The sequence below is a fragment of the Notolabrus celidotus genome, chromosome 3 (genome assembly GCF_009762535.1).
Source record: "Notolabrus celidotus isolate fNotCel1 chromosome 3, fNotCel1.pri, whole genome shotgun sequence".
NCBI lineage: Eukaryota > Metazoa > Chordata > Actinopteri > Labriformes > Labridae > Notolabrus > Notolabrus celidotus.
In genome coordinates, this window is record NC_048274.1 from 18,029,141 (window position 1) to 18,048,836 (window position 19,696).

General features: G+C 39.5%; 2 protein-coding genes across 5 annotated transcripts in view; both read left to right on the forward strand.

Annotated features, from left to right (window-relative positions):
- rhpn2 (rhophilin, Rho GTPase binding protein 2) overlaps nt 1-5,239 on the forward strand; it is a 40,117-nt gene extending 34,878 nt beyond the window's left edge. Inside the window, 3 exon segments of the mRNA XM_034680714.1 lie at nt 817-963; nt 2,071-2,226; nt 2,608-5,239. Of these exon segments, the coding sequence (XP_034536605.1) occupies nt 817-963; nt 2,071-2,226; nt 2,608-2,868 (564 nt within the window). The 3' untranslated portion in view covers nt 2,869-5,239.
- Nucleotides 5,240-7,412: 2,173 nt separating this feature from the next.
- Nucleotides 7,413-19,696, forward strand: part of cep89 (centrosomal protein 89) — a 77,543-nt gene continuing 65,259 nt past the window's right edge. For 3 of the 4 annotated variants that reach the window (XM_034679742.1, XM_034679740.1, XM_034679741.1), the window contains exons 1-8: nt 7,551-7,841; nt 8,712-8,818; nt 9,219-9,365; nt 9,673-9,883; nt 11,343-11,394; nt 13,194-13,286; nt 15,693-15,944; nt 17,581-17,723. In XM_034679742.1, the coding sequence (XP_034535633.1) occupies nt 7,800-7,841; nt 8,712-8,818; nt 9,219-9,365; nt 9,673-9,883; nt 11,343-11,394; nt 13,194-13,286; nt 15,693-15,944; nt 17,581-17,723 (1,047 nt within the window). In that variant the 5' untranslated portion in view covers nt 7,551-7,799. Of the gene's footprint in view, nt 7,842-8,711; nt 8,819-9,218; nt 9,366-9,672; nt 9,884-11,342; nt 11,395-13,193; nt 13,287-15,692; nt 15,945-17,580; nt 17,724-19,696 lie in introns of all 4 variants that reach the window. The other variant, XM_034679743.1, reaches the window with a different exon arrangement.

Sequence of the window (19,696 nt, forward strand, 5' to 3'; positions counted from 1 at the left end):
GCTTGTGTGTTGTAACCTATTTTGTGCTGCCGTCTTGGCCAGGTCACTCTTGAAAAAGAGGTTTTAAATCTCAATGAGTCTCTTACCTGGTTAAATAAATAAATAAAGAAAGTGTCGGCTGTGTCTGGGTAAACGGATGTGTAAACACTCGACCAGAGCAATGTGTAACCAGTACAGGCATGTGAACGTTAACCTGAAACAAGGTCCGAAGGCTGGTGGTGCTAGCGTAGCCACACTTAGTGAACCAATTTGACATTGTTTACCCCAAGACTCTATGATCTTGTTTTTTATCCGTGGTCAATTAGCTATGCTCAATTTGACTGTCCTAGTTCTCTTACTCTTAGACTACTCGATTGGTCAGAGTTTAAACAAACAGGAAATTAGTTGCTTCATAACCTTCCTAGTGTTTCCTTGCTAGTTGCAAAACACTTGAAGTTTGGTGAGGAAATCACTTCAGGAAGTGTAGGTTTGCTGAAAACTGAAAGATAGGGAAATTTACTACCATGGCCTTGTGCACCAATGAGTTGTCTGTAAAGACTTGGTTATTTGGTGGCTAGCCATCCAAAGCCTGAAAATAATCTTGGCAACTTGTGCAGGTTTAAAAGAGACTGATAATTGAACCTCTTGACAGTCATGTAGGCATTTAAAATATTATACTGTAATAAGACAGAGGGATCATTATGCTTGAGTATCAACCACCCAGGAGTTTTTCATCAAAAACCTCTCAAACTTTTGAAGTGCTAGAGAATATCACACACTTGACTGATTTAATCCGGCAGCCATATTTACCCCAGCATCCCCACACTTTTTCCTCAGGGTCCACTGTCGGTCTTCTCAGCCAAGCAGAGGTGGACGGCCCCGAGGACAATACGACTACGCCCAGAGGACAGAGACATGGGCTTCACTCTGAAAGGAGAATCACCTGTCCAGGTGGTTTCACTGGACCCTCTCTGCCTAGCTGCTGTGAGTACACACATACTACTATAAATAGTTTGCAGCTAGCCTCTCATTTGAGCATGGTAGAATGTTAAACTTGCGGAAAATTGAAATGATCTCAAGAGGTCATCCGTGACGGCAAACATCAACTTCTAGACTTCTGTAAATCAAAGTTATTTGTCTCATTTTGTTGTGATCTGATTAAACATACATCATTCAGTATCATCCTCTGAAATGGTAAACTATGGTGGCAAACGACAGGTCAAAGTTCATATTTCATTTTTTCCATGCTCAGTACTTTTTTCTGTGATGTATAAAATTAAGCTTAGGACATAATTTGTCAGTGGTATGTCTATACTACTGTCAGAGGATCACTTTGCAGAGGGAGCTAACAGAGAACTGAAGTTTGATGCATGCTTGCTTTCTGATAATAGAACTTCAGAGTGCAAATTAGAGTAATCTTCAGAAACTCAAAGCAGCACTCAGACTCAAAGAATGTCTGCAACCTCTCCCGCCCCCTGCATTCACTCCGGCTACTAATTTAATTAAGAATCAGAGAGTATTTAGTCTCCGAATCCTTTTAAGTCTGACAGCTCATTAAGTGGTGCTGACAAAGAGCGGACTCTTATTCCACCCTGCAGGCTGTGCAGAGAAAGAGATTAGCAGAATTACACGAGTCAAACTAGGCCAAACTCTTTATAACTTTTAATTCTGCATTCAGCGGGACTTATTTTGGATCTGACTGATTCTCCTTTGTTGTCGACCTCCGGTCAACTTATCGGACCGAAATAGCTGAGCTCATGTAGATCAGACTGACTTCCCACTGCTATGAAATAACCTACTTTGGGGCACACACACACACACACACACACACACACACACACACACACCCACATCCACATCCACATCCACATCCACATGTGTGCTGTAGAAAGGATTTGTTTGGGCTCAACCTCAGTGTTTTCTCTGCTGATCCTGGCTGCCTCCAGGATGTAGCAGGAAAGTAGGTGAACCTGCCTCAGCTGCCATTCAAATAAACCTACAGCTGTAAATATTTGCTCAGTCTGCCACAGTATGAGAACATCTCATCAGCCTCCTCTTTAACGCATGTTCTTCCTCATGTCTCTTTCTCAGGCTCACGGCCTGAAAGAGGGCGACTTCATCATCGCTGTGGGTGACACAGACTGTAAATGGATGAGTGTGGGTGAGGTGATGCGGCTGCTGAAGGACGTGAATGATGAAGGGATAGACATCCAGGTTGTCAGCGTAATGGACAGCAACCCCCCAATGGTATGCCATGCTCCGTTTACACTTCATCAAGAAAAGCTGGTCATTTGGTTTCTAGACTGACAGATCATGACAGTGAAAGTGTTCTTTTGTGTCAGATGACCCAACAGCACAGGTGGAATTTTAGATTTGTTTCCTTGAGGGAGGTGTTTTCTGCCAAAAACTTACAGCACAAAACAATGTGCTGTGAACAGTGAGAACCAGCTTTTTAGATATGATCTATGAAAAATGAGCCAAACAGTCCAGCCTTTGAGGTATAAGCTGAAAGTACTTAACAATAGAATGACTTGCATTACTCCAGGTATTGTATCTTTAGCAGCTCTTTATTTGAACAAACACTGACTGCCTCTTCCCACTGAATCTAACTTTCCATCTATTCTCCAGCCTACCAAGAGTGCCACCTTCTGTGGAAACCTGCCCAAGACCTACTCCATGATCTGTCTGGCCCATGATGACGATGAGAAAAAATCCCGCAAAGTCACTAAGAAGGCGTCCTTCATCAGCTGGGGCCTGAAGAACAAGCTGAAGAGCGCCAGCACGCTCAGCCTCCCCACAGCTGATCACTCCGGATCTCTACCCTGGAACAAACCCACCCCAACCTTCCCCAGCTCCAGCTCTTACAACAACGACAGCGCCCTCTACTGAGCTGTCTGCAGACTGTAGTCTGTCTGCAGTATGCATGTAAAGCCTTGGAAGGCTGTGTACTGTGCTGTGTTGTACCCACACTGGACCTGTTCTGGCTATGGTACAGTACAACTGCCTATTAGTGTGTCCTGATAAAAGCACTGAGCAGTATTGTGTGTAGCTGTTATGTCACCTGTGTAATGATAACATTGCATCTAGCTACAGTACCTTGGAAGTGGCAGTGCCAAACACTGTTTATAGATGCCTTTGTTGGTACATTGGCGCCTTCCGAACACGGTTCATTAAACCGGGTTGCACAACAACAATAAGGAAAATCATTCTGTACCATGCCAGTGTGCCTACAGGTATAGACTGTAGTATAAAAGAAGTAGACATAGCCACTGTGACGCACCTGATGGGTATGTGCTCACCTTTTGGAGACATGAATTTACATTGTGGCGAGTTCAAGGTGACCTTTATCCAGAAGTATCTCTAGATAAAATCCTGCTTTCTTATAAAATGTATTGAAAAGACATACAAATTCACAAAATCAACACCGTGCTTCATTGCAAAACACTTAAAACTAGTGATATGGGCCATAAACTCATCAGGAAATATTAAATTTAGAAGTAGGGTCAATTTCAATTCTGGTTTCATGCAATCTGACCAGTGAAGTTGCTGCCCTCTGCATGTTTAATGCACTGCAGCATTGACTCTAATCAAAACCAAGAGGCTATGTCCACTTCTTCCATGCAGTCTATGTGTACAGCACAGTACAACTGCACTGGTGAAAAAGCACACCAGTTAACATTCCAGTTTCTCTCTCTATATATATTCATAAACACACTGCACAGAGAAAAGTCATCTCAGAATGTTTTCTTGGAGAAACGCTCCAGGCGATTTGAAGGACAAAAACAAAGTAAACACACCCAGCGTCGGGTACTACTCAACTGCAAGGGGGTAATTTACTGTGGCTAAAAGAGTCCCATGCTGTCTCTTTTGTGTACTGATGAAGCTGTGCACTGTGCAGTTACACTCTGTCTCTTTTATACTGTTTATGTTAAGGATTCTATCATGATCTGTGGATACTGATCAGTTTCGGGGTGTGCTGTACTTATATTTTCTAAACTGATATGTAGATGATATGAACCTCGTTGCAGCATGTTACACAATGATTGAGGGATAACCAGTTTGGCTGTACAGTATGTTTTTTGTTTTGTCTGGGGAGCAATGACGAATGCAATGTTCAATAAGCTGCTAAAAATCATACATATACCTGAGTTATGTATTAATGTCACTTAGTATTTGTGTGACAGCCTTTGAGGATTATGACTCTGCTGAGTGCCCCTACTGGGCGAAGTGTAGACAGAAATAGAGGTGTTTTAGGGTTGCTAATGGTGCCAGTTACGCCTCAGACCAAAATGCCTCCATGTCCCAGATATGCCTGGATGTACCATCCACCATCCTGACTCATGTCACCCTGTTCTGGCCCTCTTTTGCTCTCTGAATGTTTGATCTTTTGTGAGAGGAGAACGCGCTGTGTCTCTCTGTTAATGTGAATCTTAATGTAGTTAAAGGTTGTTTTGTCTCCAGAAGGGAAGAATGTGGGCAGACCAGTGACGGCCGGTCAGTCAGCAGGGACTTCGATCAAAGTCCACTGTCAGGTTTCAACTCTTTGTCTGAATCATAGTCTCATCCCACTTTTTTTTCTGACACTTTGCAGTGTTGGACTATCTCTTTATCTACAAAGTAGATTCCTATACACATTTGATAATCAAATTATTTATATAATAAAAAAGAAATAACACAAAAATATGAATATTTACTTGTAAAGCTGTAGGAATTTTTTGTGAATGGTCAAGTTGTGAATATTTGCACGTTGGATTTCTTGGTTGGTTACTTGGAGGAATGTATTTTTACTAGCCTTGCTTAATCCTTTGGTGAACTTATATACTGGTACGTTTTGTCTTTGTCAAGATACTTTAAAATGTAAATGTTTTCAAACATTAACACTGAGAAGATGGAACACTCTTTACTGTCTCTGTTTACCTTATATAGTGTCTTAAGTGCCATATGTGCTGAATCATGAAGGAAAATATCACCAAGAATGTGCGTAATGATTAACATTAATAAGTGCTAACCAAGTGAGCTAACAGTGGTGTGTGTGTACATGCACAGATCATGCTTAACAGATGTTTCCACGCATTTCATAGTGCGTGGTGAATCTAAATGCCTTGGTGTAGACGCAGAAGGTTATGGTACCTGTTCTTCTGAAGGTTTCATGTTTGCTTATTCCTGTGTACTTTGAGCTGCATAGCAACTGTGGTATTAATGCAATTTTGTGTAATATGTATTCATGCAAATCTCAATAAAAGAGTGGTCAGAAATCTTACCTGTTTTTGTTATTTTTAATCTATACTGGTGCTTCATTTGTGTATCTGGCGCTTTATTAAAACCAGTGGACTGGGAATGACTGAATTAAAGTTAGACTATAGCCCTCAGTAAGTGAACACATACTGTATTAAGTCAATACTTGTGAGTTTTGAACTGTTTGAGTCTGGCCTAAGATCACATGACATCCTAATCCGCCATCATGAAAACATAGGAAAGCATCATGTGATTAAGTTCACCCATCTAACGTTTCTTCAGCCTAACCATTTTTATTGAATTATTGAATTAAAAATAAGAGTACTCCAAACATAAAACTCTTATGTTCGTAAGAGTTTGATGTTTGGAGTATTTAGGCTTCATACCTCCTCTTTTTCTATAAACAAAGGCACCGTTTGATAAATTCACACTGAATGACAGCTGATTTATCCCTCTTAGAAATGTATGAAATTATTCTTTTTTTGCTAGTAATATCACTAATATATCATAAGCAAAAGGTGTGTAACATGCGTTTTCAGTGTCTTTTTTTGATTGGAAAACCTGGACTAGTTTTGGATGGTAGCACTTGCATCTTTATTTTAATTTTCTATCTTATTTAAGTGTTCTAAAACATGTCAATAAAAATTACATTACAGATTTTTTTTCCCCAAAAAGGGACATCACACTGTGTTTATTGTGGTCTTTAAAGTTTATATAGCTAAGCATTGTAGTCACTGCTCTGAAATAACATTTATTTTAATTTATTTAATCTTCATGTAACTACCAAAAAAGTTCCTCAGATTGGAAATCTCGTTTCAAGACAGTCCTGGCCAAGAGTGGCAGCAACATAGTTAAAGTTTCTGACAAACAGTGAACAGCCTTACATACATGATACAAAGTTAGTGACTACCGTACATAAAAATAACAAAATAAAATACTCGTCCAAATCAACTACAATTCTAAGTATATTCAGCAGCACAATTGCAGTAAGAAGTGTATGCCTTCGAGACGTTTTACCAGCCCCTAATCTATGGGCAATATGGGCACGTGCCCAGGGGCCCCTGAGCACGTAAGGGCCCTCTGTGATGGGAGTTGGGGAAAAAAAGGTGCATTTCCATCCTATCAGATGGCTAAAAAAAAGTGATGACTAATTAACAAACTTCAATGCACTTTGTAAGTTGTAATAAATATGTTTCTCATGAAAAGTCTGTATTAAAAATGTAATTCATTTTACCTGACCCACTATCAATTAAGATATGTGAATGTCTGTTAGAGTAAAAGAGGGTATTGTTGAAGCATGACTGTACTCAGCGACAGCCTAGCGAACCAATCATGTGTAATTCAAGTTTGAAAAAAAGCGTATCAGAAAGAAGTGCAGGAAAACTCGTCAAGCGCCAGAAAATGGACATCCAAAAGCCCGGCGGAGCAGCGAAGAGAAAGAAAAAAAAAAAAAAAAAAAAGACGAGAAAGATGCGGCCTTAATAAAAAATGTCCCACTTATAAGCCGAACAAAGTGAAGAGACAGAGGATGTGAAGCTAGCTAACGATTGAGGGGTACATGAGCCTCAGTGCCCAGGGGCCCAGCCCCTGAGGATACTAATCTGGCCCTGCTTTTTACATCACCTTAAAAGAAGAAAGAAAGAAAGAAAGAAAGAAAGAAAGAAAGAAAGAAAGAAAGAAAGAAAAAGAAAGAAAGAAAGGAAGAAAGAAAGAAAGAAAGAAAGGAAGAAAAAGAAAGAAAGAAAGAAAGAAAGAAAGACAGACAGACAGACAGACAGATATACAGACAGACAGAAAGACAGACAGATATACAGACAGACAGACAGAAAGACAGACAGACAGACAGATATACAGACAGACAGACAGACAGAAAGATATACAGACAGACAGACAGACAGAAAGACAGACAAATATACAGACAGACAGACAGAAAGACAGACAGACAGACAGATATACAGACAGAAAGACAGACAGATATACAGACAGACAGACAGAAAGACAGACAGACAGACAGACAGACAGAAAGACAGACAGATATACAGACAGACAGAAAGACAGACAGACAGACAGAGAGAAAGACAGACAGAAAGATAGTCAGACAGACAGAGAGAAAGACAGACAGACAGAAAGAAAGACAGACAGACAGACAGACAGACAGACAGACAGACAGACAGACAGACAGACAGACAGACAGAAATATTTTATTTTTATTTGCCTACAGCAGCTTTGATTCCTGAGACAGATCAATGTCCGGAAATGGAACGACGTCGCCCCCTGATGGACGCTGTTCGTTGAGGACGTCGTTGCTAGGCGAACTATATAAGCCTCCTATTGGTTCCCCATCTCACTTCAGCCAATCAGCGCCGCTTTTGTAGCGAGGTGTCTCTTTGTGCTTAAGCGTCCAGGTTCAGGCACAATCTGCCTGTTGACTTAAGTGTTGTTAGTCTTGTCAAACAGCGTTTTAGTGTCAGATAGAAAGAGGGAAGTGTGTTAGCTTCTTTAACTGACTGTTCTGATGTTATTTAACAAGTGAAGCTATGAAACAGAAGTAAAACAGTTCTACTCGTGAAACAAAGCGTCTCACTATGTTGAAATTCAACTTCAGGAGGGAGAAAGACCAGGACTTTGTAAGTTTTCTTTTATTCTTGAATGAATTTAACGTTATTGAAAGATAACTAGACTCCTACATGTTGTATCCACTTGTTTTCCATGAACATAGTTGAACATCTACGCTAGTTAGCTCTCTGTCACACCACTTCAGGAAAGGATTGTTAATGTCACATTAGGAAGGTTTTGAAACCACAGTTCGTCTTGTTAAGTCTGATAATTTTATTGTTAATACTATTTAAAAGCTCTACATTAGCATCTCGTTGGTGAAATGTTCGAGGCTGTTCAATAATCTGTATTTTTACAGAGCAAAAGCCTTATTTTTTGTACCTCCTGTTTTGTGTTAAACCGTTCATTCATGTATAAAATGAGCCACCCTTGGCAGTGTGTTCTTTGTCAATGTTTATATTTATGTTTTTTTATTTACACACTGAAAAAAAAATTCCCCCAAAAAGAGCAAAGATAAATAATATACTGTGCAGGAAGAGGTAGAAAACTCAGAGAGCTTATTTGTAGCCTCCACCCAAATAGTGTTCTAATATCAACAATTATTTAAAAAATACTAAATTGACACATATGAAGACAATAGTTGATACTAAAAATGGAAATAAAATAAAATAACATAAGAATATAGAAAAATTAACCATTAATATAAATACAGTTATTACATCTACAGAATTCAAAAGTACAAAATATGAATATGTGTAGGCACACCTGTTTATGAATATGTGGTTGAGCAATGTGATGTTAACTTTCTCCTTGACCTTGTGTGTGTGTGTGCGTGTGCGTGCGTGCGTGTGTGCGTGTGTGTGCGTGTGTGTGTGTGTGTGTGTGTGTGTGTGTGTGTGTGTGTGTGTGTGTGTGTGTGTGCGTGCGTGCGTGTTATGCAGAGACATATAGCTCCTGGTCTGATCCCTGCTGCCTCCCTTGCTCCTAAGCCGGCTGTTCCTCGTACCCCGCCCCCACGTAGCCCGAACCCCTCACCTGAGAGACCCAGGTACCAATCCCTCTCCATCACCTCCAACATCCATCTTCTTCGTCACCTCTTTTCCCCTTTGAGTATTGTTTGTCATGTAGTTTTTTTGACAGCTGTTGGACAGTTTTCTCCACAAATTATCTCAGTGGGATCTTGTTAGTTTTAAAAATTGTCACGCATTAGCTTAAGTTGATTGCCCCATTTCTCAAAAATAAACTACATCATCAACTACTGCTGTGACCTAGATGATAACTTATCACCGACACATGAAAGACAACTGTTGCTGTGTTTTGAAATTTTCCTTCACTGATCCTAATCATACTGAATGTACATTTTGACTTGATATCCTGATGTCATAATCAGCATGAACTTATCTTCTTATAATAACATGTCTGTCTCCCAAATGTGTTTCTGTCTTCAGGTCAGCCTTAGCAGCAGCCATCTTGTCTTCCTCGCTCACTGGGCAGACATGGGCCATCCCTCAAATCAGGTCGAGGTCTTTCTCTGAGAGTGACCACTCTGAGTCCTTCACATCAGAACCAAATGTCAGCACAGCAATGTACACAAGGTAAAGTCCCTCTGGCAAATGACTCTAGTATTATCGTACGCATCATGAGGAGCATATAGCAGCATTTTTACAATCATGATATGTAAAACATCCAAATCTGTTGTTGTTTATGTGGTTTTCTTGTAAAACACAAAAGAGCTGAAGATCTGAAAGCCTGAAAGATATAATAGACCCATCATTTAATGATAAAATGAAAACTGTCTGCTGGGAAAAATCACAACTGCAGACAGTTGAGTAGATTGTATTATCTAATTTTTACAGTATTGAAAACTTCCTCCTCTGATTGTTTCTTTTTCAATATCCCCAGAGACAGATGGTCAGAGGATCTGGCTGGCCGGCCCCGCCTGTCATCACCTGAACATTCAGAGGAGGAGGAGGAGGAGGAGGAGGAGGGGGTGGACAAGGAAGAGGGGGTGGAGACTGAGGAGGAAAGAGAAGAACATGTCTATCAAACTCTGGATGGACAAGATAAAAGCTCAGTCACAGAACCTGTCTATGCCGTGTCACTAAAACCGAAGGTGAGACACAGCACCAAATCAATATTTCTTTCAAGCTTGTTTATGGCTTGAGTGTCACTTGTTAAATCCCAATGATAAAAATGTAATTGAAGAAAATGTGACATTTATTTTCCCTTAAAAAAAAAAGAAAGAAGCTTAAGCACAATAGTTTACCTCTAACTGGAATTACTTGATAGTATTGATATGATACAGATTATTGGCATTTGTGTATAATAACCTGACAGACAGGGCTGTTTTGATTATGTGTACAAAGAAATGATAAACATACTCTCCAAATCTATTTTCACGTCTGGATGAGTTTAAGTTGCTAAAGCAGTCACACCAGTCTGATCCACCAGGAGGCACAGTTGTACATAGAATAGAGGTATTGTGTATTGATCAGTGGTTTTGATTCAGAGCCCAGTGCTCTTATTAAAGGACTCCCTACAGTATAGAGGCATCCTTTTAATGTCTCTGAAATACTTCTCACGCCTGTGCTTCACTGTAGAAAAGCATTTTTCTTTTGTTGCATGTTTTACATTTATTTCCTTAGACATTTCCCTTTCAACATATCACGTTATATTTTGGTGGTGGGTATTCGCTCATGTTTAAAACCTCAAAGTTGTGTAAAAAACTGACTAAAAAAATCATGACCACTGACTGAGACACATGACATTACACTACAAGTCTTCTCTCTTCGCAACACACTTGTAATTATTTCATGTTCTTGTACTTATACTGCTGTGAATAGTTATCCCACTGACACCTGACACCTGACAATCATCTTTCCTGGCTTTCACAGTCACAAAGCAGAACACAGATAGCACAATGTTCCTCCTCCCTGTACCTGTATCTATGGTGAGCACACACTGTGAGAGCTACTGCAAGAGAAAATCACATACACTCTCATCTTTATATGCTGCCTTCTCTGTTATGAGATAGGTTCACAAATTTGCTGTATCGTTATTGACAAATTTGTGCTCAGAGTTTTGGGGGTACCTGGCTAAAAACTAATAGCTACTATTTTTATTTGTTAATCTTATAATTATATAAATGAAAATAAGCTAAATAACAGCAGTGCAGTAATTATATATTTATTTGGATTTACTTTATTCATTGCATAATAAATCATAAAAAGCTTGGTGTACATGTTTGGCATGAAAAATTACGAGGCCATAGTAACTTAAAAAGTTGTTAATATTATTTATTCTTTCATGCTTCTCTGTTTCATCTGTTTCTTTCCCCATACTGAGCTCAATACTGTGGCTCCCTCTCATTGATTTACTTGTTCTCTGAAGATTCACAACAATAAACTATCTGACAAGAACTTATCAGGACCATATTGACAGTGGGCAAAAAGGCAGTGGTCTTTGAAAAAGCCTTGCACAAAGAGAGATCCAGGCCGCCAAGCTTTAGAAATCCCTTGAAAAGAGCTGCTCTTTATGTGTCTGACAGCCTGTCGGTTCTGTCTGTCTTCCAGATCAGTAGAACCCAGCCGGCTCTGGTGTCTGAAGGACGTGCACCTTCTTCAGGTACTTCATCAGGACTTCACACTCGTGGGAGAAGGGTGGACACTGTTATTCTTACAAAGCACCAAAGCACACTGTAAGCAGGACTAAATGCTGTGCAGAGTTCTTTGAGCAACTATAAGCTTCACATAAAACTCATTTTTTTAAAAGTATTTGATCTCTATAAAGTCAGATTTAAGAAACATGGTTGTCCTTCAGTACTGTCGTGACTAACCTTTACCTAAAAAGCCTCTGAGCTGATTGAAGCAATAACCAGTGTGTTCTTATAGTACTGGTATGGTGATCTGTTGATTTACACTTAGCTCATGTCAGGGTTTCAATGATGTTACAATGTTACAATGTCATTTAGCAGACGCTTTTATCCAAAGAGACATACATACGAGAACAAGAACAACACAAGCAAAGATTGAGACAAGAGAAAACAAAATTAGTACGAGTAACAAAGTGCTTCAAGTCCATTTGGGTGCAGGTACTGCCAATCATTGTAAAGGCAATGCACAAAAGTAAGTAAGGATATATATTTATATATATATTTTTATAAATACAATAAGGAACATCTACAATGAAGCAACCAAACAATTTAAGATAAACTCAATAAACTCAAATCAAGAGGCTACTACGACACAATGAACAAATCAATCACAGGCTCCATCACCTGAAGCCTTAGCTTTATGCACACAAGGCCAAGGCTCACCTGGTTCCATATTGAAATTACACACAAATATAGCTCAAACTGAGTCATATTGTTTGTCATTTAAGAAGTTAAGCAAAATAAAACCACATTTTGGCACCAACATGTACAAACTATAGATGAGGTGTCCTGGAAGATATCAAAAATTACTTAGAAAAATTATTTTATTTTACTCTGAATTATATTCTGATAACACTTATGTGTACATTTGTTAGCATAATTTGTTTAATTGTTAATTTGAGTACTGATATGCAAGAATATGTGTCTCTGCTTTGAATTTCAAGTGCTCAGTAAGTGCTATAAAATCTTCAGAAATGTAACTCTATTCACCTTTTTAGAATGACTTTCATCTTATTAAGATGGTTATTTCACAAGTTAAAGGTCAAAATATTGTAGTGTGTGAATAAATATGACTTTCCTTAGCTGTAAGGCTCTACTCAGATTGTCTACTTGCTTAATCCTGCTTGTTTTGACAACTAACGGTGAGCACTTGATGTAATTCTTGAACCAAAACAACAGGTCACAATGAAACATCATGACGCTACAAACGTTCTATAGAGATCACCTCAAGACATGCAGCCAAACAAATAAGATGTACACCTTCTACTACCTGTTTGATGATGTAAACATATCACTATAAGGAGAAGAAAAACCTACTTTAGTTTAGTTTAATGCTTTTTATTGAGTGAGCATTAAAAGAAAAAACATCCATATAACAGATTAGTCCTCCTTACTTTAGAATATTCCCCCACACAAGGAAAAGGAATGAACGATGAGTCGCTCATCTACAAGTCATACAAATCCTCAGCCTCTAGAGAGAGAAGAAGCTCCTGCTCTTATTCAACACATTATATTTTATGACAGCTTTAATGAAGCCTTACATCATAACGGCTTAAAAAGAGCCTCATTCTGGTTGTTATTACCAGAGCTGACTGCAGGCTTTAGATGGTGCTAAATCAAAATCTTTAATGTGTCCCATTTAACAGAAAAGTCACACTGAACAAGCAATACGCTGCCCGTATGGAATCTTTAAAAATGCACACAGGACTCAGTCCTACTTCTATGATCGTATTCGTTAAGTGATGGCTTTCTTTTTCTGATACTATTAAAGAAACAAGTGTCCAGTCACCTGGAGCCAGCAGTGATTCTCTGGAGAGAGCGTCTGTCAGGAGGAGATCTGAAAGTCAGAGAGATGATGTGCCAGGTAAGTCCTACAGAAGACGTGTGTAGCCTTTTATTTGTACTTTTCTGTTTCCTTCTGGATACCTGATATCTATCAATCAATCTTTATCAATCAATCTTTATTTTGTATAGCACCAAATCACAACAAACGTTATCTCAAGACGCTTTTACAAACATAGCAGTTCTGGACCATACTTTATGTTAAATTATGAACAAAGACCCAACATCAAGACAGGATAGGATCCAGTCCCATCCTACTGACAGGACTCGATCTTATCTCATCTTAATCCGCCATGATGAGCATTGCACCTTGCTGTATTTATCTAGTTTCCCTGGCAGAAACCTTGGGCAAAACCAGACTCATGTTAGACAGCCGTCTGCTTCAACTGAGTTTGGGTTTGAAAGAGGGATAGAGAAGAATAAGAGAGAGAGAGAGCGATAATAATGACAATGGTGAGACGGATAGTAGTAGTTGTAGTTGTAGTAGTAGCTGTTGTTCCATGCAGTCCACAGCAGCAGGCCGTCTACGGCAGCGACTCAGGAACCTACGAGACAATGGGGCTCAGGGACTCCAGAAAGGTCTATGGTTAGTAACTTTCAATGGTCATAGAATGTGTTCTGATCTACATCTAAGTCCCAACAATAGACAAACACAGTCTGCTTAAACTAATACCACAAAAAAAAAAATGTTTTTATGTTTTTATAGACCACACCATGTAAACATTCACAGTGCAGGGTGGACAAAGTATGTGAACCCTTGGGTTTAATAACTGGTAGACCCTTCTTTGGCAGCAAAAAACTCAACCAAACGTTTCTTGTAGATGCAGATCAGACCTGCACAACGGTCAGGGGGAGTTTTGGACCATTACTTTTTACAAAACTGTTACAGTTCAGGAATATTCTTGGGATGTCTGGTGTGAATCACTGTTTTGAGGTCATACCACAGCACCTCAGCCAGGTTGAGGTCAAGACTCTGACAGAGCCACTCCAGAAGGTGTATTTTCATCTGTTGAAGCCATTCTGATGTTGGTTTACTTCACTGCTTTGGGTTGTTGTCCTGTTGCATCCCCCATCCTCCGTTAAGCATCACTTGATCGGTCGATGGCCTTAAGTTCTCCTGCAAAATGTCTTGATAAACTTGGGAATTCATTTTTCCGTCGATGATAGCGATCTGTCCAGGCCCTGAGGCAGCAAAGCAGCCCCAAACCATGATGCCCTCTCCACCATCCTTCACAGTTGGGCTGGGATTTTGATGTTGGTGCGCTGTGCATTTCTTTTCACACAAATTGTGTGTTCCTTCCAAACAACTCAACTTTGGTTTCATCTGTCCACAGAATTTTTTGCCAGTAGTGCTGTGGAACATCCATGTGCTCTTTTGAAAACTTCAAACATGCAGCAGTAATGTTTTTGGACAGCAGTGGCTTCATCTGTGGTGTCCTCCCATCAAAACCATTATTGTGTGTTTAACATATTGTAGATTCATCAACAGAGATGTTAGCATGTGCCAGAGATTTGTGTAAGTCTTTAGCTAATACTCTAGGATTCTTCTTCACCTCCATTGAGCATTCTGCACTGTGCTCTTGCAGTCATCTTAACAGGACGGCCACTCCTAGGGAACGTAGTAAAAGTGCTGAACTGTCTCCATTTATAGATCATTTGTCTAACCATGGATGATGAACATCCAGGCTTTTACAAATACTTTAGTAACCCTTTCCAGCTTTATGCAAGTCAACAATTCTTAATTGTAGGTCTTCTGAGAGCTCTTTTGTGCGAGGCATGGTTCACATCACATCAGGTAATACTACTTGAGAATAGCAAACTCAAACAGGTATGTGTTTTTTATAGTGCAGGTCAGCTTTAACCAACACTTCCAATCTCTTCTTATTGATTGGACACCAGGCAGGCAGACTTCAGACTCAAATTAGCTCTTAGAGAAGTCCTTAGCCTAGGGGTTCACATACTTTTCCCACCCTGCACTGTGAGTGTTTACATGATATGGTCAATAAAAACACAAGAACATATAATTTTCTTTGTGGTATTAGTTTAAGCAGACTGTGTTTTACTATTGTTGTGACTTAGATGAAGATCAGAACACATTTTATGACCATTTATGCAGAAATCCAGGTAATTCCAAAGGATTCACATATACTTCTTCTTGCAACTGTATATGCTCCTTTCTGTGTATAATGGTCAACTTTACTAGTCTCTCCCTCGTCCTGTAAGACTTGCTTGAGAGATTTTTGCTTTAGTTTCCAAATGTACGCTTGACATCCAGCCATTACTCACTGTGTTCTAAGTCTTATTCTCCTTAGTCTTCAGTGTTGACAGTAGAATTTTCACTCATTGAATACATTGTATATCCATCTTCTTTATATTTAAATGTGTACATATCCTACGACGAAAATGATACCCCTCTCTTTTATTTCAGTCACACTGCCCATTCCAACCACCGACAATCCCAGCCAACTCAGCAAAGCCAAAACCCCCAAACACCCTGCCCAGCAGTCCCCCAAGCCCAGGAGAACAGTGACAGCACAGAGGGAGGTTCAGAGGGAGGAAATGCTGGCGCTTCAGAACAGAATAATGGTTGATGATCAAAAGCATCTGGAGGAGAGACTGCAACGGCTGGAACAGGAGATCAGTCACAATCGGGCCTCCTCACACCTGAGATCCTCTGCAGGTAGAGTAGAGAAATCTGTGGGGGCATGCAGGGGGAAAGACAGAAGAGGGAGGAAGATCATCTGTAACTTTGAAGAAGGAGAAAAATACAAAGTGGTGAAGAAAAGAAGAGAGATAAAGAGTGGATGCAGCAGGGAGTCAAAAAGGGGTTTGCTGTGTATAGGGGTAAAGCGGTTCATCCACCAGTTGGAATATCAGCTATTGTATTCTCTCCTACTCTCTATTAGTGTCCATGGACAGAGAGTTCAATAAAACACTATATGGATGAGTGTCCAGAGTGAGGTGTTATCTAAAGTACTTAGTGTGGTCCAAGGACAAGAAAGTTGCTGTGTGAGAGCAGAGGGTGAGGGAGTTATGAAAACCAAACATGAAAGGAAGAAACTCACAGGAGGAGTGAAATTGGCAGAGTGAATGAGAGCAGGCTGGCTTTGTGGTCTGGCCTCCCCATGTGTAGGAGGCTGCAGCACTGGAGAACTACCTCTATTCTCTACTAGTTAAGATTTGATCATCTACTCTTCCTTCCACTCAAAGGTTTGACCTCTGTTTCCCTCAATTGAGTTGAGGTCAAGGGTCATCCAGCAGACTGTAAGGAAAGTCAAATTTATGTTGGAGAAAAACCTCATGAGGCCATCCTGCCATTAATTACAGTCTTATTTATTTTAGACTATCTAGGACCTTACAGCTTGGGGTGCAGCCGTTTCACGAATGAGGTGGTTTAACACACAACAGTGAAACAAATTCAAGGTCGAGCAATAAAAGCCTTCCATTTGTTGATTCCCCTGCAAATCAATCTGCTGCCTCGGCCTCTGTTACTCCTGCATCCTGTGTCTGCTCATTTTTCTCCTGCAGGCGTTAACTCAGTGAGTTTTGTAAAATGTGCCATGTGGTCAAACTACTCCTGGCTTGGCACTGCGCTATTTTTGTGTCAGGTGTACAGCTGCTCAGATGAATGAGTGCAGAGAAAAAACAATACCTGATTGGCTGATGTGTATGGAAGGTTGGAGCATTGTAGAGGACGTGCTCTGCCAGTGAATAAATGCAGCCTCAGCATTTACAACAGTTGTACTGAAGAGGTCAAAATCCACATTTTTTTCTCTCCAGCTCCCCTGAGGACTTTTTATGATTTGTTGATTTTGTTATGGTTCATTCCTTCGTCTGACACCTACCCTGAAACATTATATTCTGGCATTAAAAAACCTTTAAAGAAATAGTTGTTTGTAGTGCTGATGGTCTTGTGTTTTTTTCCTGCTTGGAGAATGCATCAACATTAGTTTCAGACTGTTGACTGAAAAATCCTCACAGGAGCTACTCTGCACTCACCTCTGCAATCCCTTGGGTCTTCGACATACACGCACCAAAATGAAGTAATCAGATGAACAGTTCAAAGAAATCACAGTCAGACAGAGGTTAGCCTATAGTTGAACTCAACCAGTCCTCCCTCTTCCAGAAGCTGTAATAAGTATGGCTTTTGTACTGTGTTTTGCCTGATCATTAAACCCTTGATTTTATTGTTTGTGAGATCTTAATTTTTTTCAGATATTCATAAATTAAAAGAGCTCTGTTTCACTCTTATTATATTCTAAATAACAGCATAATGTTATGTCTCAAATATATGTATATTTGCTCTGTGCTGACAGGAAGCCAAGCAGAACTACAGAATCTGAGACAACATGCCCAGGAGCTTGTGGATGAAAATGACGCTCTCAAACTGACAGTACACCGTCTAAGTGTGGAGCTAAGCCGCTACCAAACCCAATTCAGACCTTTGACCAAACAGGAGGTATGACTAGCTTCAAGATAAAACTTCTGCTTTTAGAGTGGTACCTCTAATTGTTTTCTCTCTCTCTCTCTCTCTCTCTCTCTCTCTCTCTCTCTCTCTCTCTCTCTCTCTCTCTCTGTTTTTTGGAAGCACACAAACTCCCACAAAAACCTCTCAAATTGTTATTATTTTAAAATCTTTATTAGGAATAACCCCTTGAGATGTGTCATCTTGTTTTCGTTGGGGTCCTAGAAAATAAAAGGAAATCTGCTGTTATCTGGTTAAAAGCCCCATGTGAAAGTTATGGCTTCATGCCTTGCTCAGTAGTAGAAGTAGTAGCAATAGTAGTAGTAGTAATGATAGTAAAAGGAGTAGTAGTAATAATAGTAGTACTAGTAATGATAGTAGTAGTAGTAATACTAATAGTAGTAATAGTAACTGTAGTAGTAAAAGTAGTAGTAGTAGTAGTTATAGTAACAGTAGTAGTAGTAATAGGAATAGTAGTAGCAATAGTAGCAGTAGTAATGATAGTAATAAGAGTTATGAGGTGATGTTTAGTTTTTTCCTTGTTTCTTGTTTTGGTTCCTCCCTGTGTGTATTCTGTGTTATAAATGATCCTTTGTCTCCCTTGTGTGTTTAGTGATCAATGTCTCTTATGTCTTGTCTTCTGTTCCCTGTTTTATTTTGTTCCTGTTTTATTTTGTAGTTATGAATTCCTGTTTCCAGTTTAGTTTTACTTCCTGCCTTTGTATGTTTCCCTCCCTTTTTTGATTACCCCAATTAATTTAACCTGTGTCCTGTGTTCCACACCTGTGTCAAATACTCTGTGTATTTAGCTCCTCACCAGAAACACAAGGAAGACTTAAACACAGAAGACAAGAAAGACGTACAATGATCACACAGGACAGGGGAAACAGAGGAGCTACATACACAGAGTAATTGACACAGGTGTGCAACACAGGACACAGGTGAAACTAATGAGGGTAATCAAAAAAGGAGGGAAACACACAAGGGCAGGAAGTAAAACTAAACTGGAAACACAGGGATTCAGATCTACAAAATAAAACAGAGAACATGAGACAAGACTAAGAAACACAAGAAAGTACAACAAGCGACACGGATTACTAAACACACAAGGGAGACAAAGGATAACTTATAACACAGAATACACACAGGAAGAAACTAAGGAAAGAAACAAGGAAAAACATAGTAGTAGTATTTATAGTAATGTAATAGTAATAGTAATAGTAGTAGTAGTTATAGTAATATTAGTAGTAATGATAGTATTAATAATAGTACAAGGAATAGTAATACTAAATTTGTTTGTATTTATAGTAGTAGTAGTAGTAGTAGTAGTAGTAGTAGAGTGTCATATGGACAGTAAACCTCCTTAAAAAGCTGAGCTGTAGATCTGTAGTCTGTATGTGAGGAAACTGCTCTAGAAACCTTTCAGAACAGTCAGTTGGTCTTGATCTCACAAGCTTTCAAAGATGTAAACATCAAAGAACGATCACCACACAACATTTAGTGTTTTTACTAAGAGTGAACACTTTGTTTTTTGTACTTCATAGCTCCCCTCACCTTGGTGTAATGTAATCAGGTTTTAAAGAGAACCTATTACCAATTCACAGCCTCTTTACAGCTCAAGCATGAAAACACATTTCTCGCTTTCAGATAGAAATCTGCCTTTGATCCAGAACCCCACTGAGTGGAATAAAGTTTCATTTTTGTATCCATCCTTCTTTCTGTTTTGTTGCAATAATGATTTCTTGTTCCTGCCTGTGACGGTCTGTCCACTCTGGGTTGTGGTTCTTACACAGCAGAAGAAAGCTGGCCTGTGGTTTTTAATCATAGCTACCTCATGCTGTGTCTTTTACACCAAGAGATGCTTCTCATGTTACTGCTAGTCCTCATTACCAACAGACTTAGCGCGGCTTGTGTGAGAGAGATAAAAGAAAATATTAATGAGTAAGAAAATGTTGTGATAAGAGCAA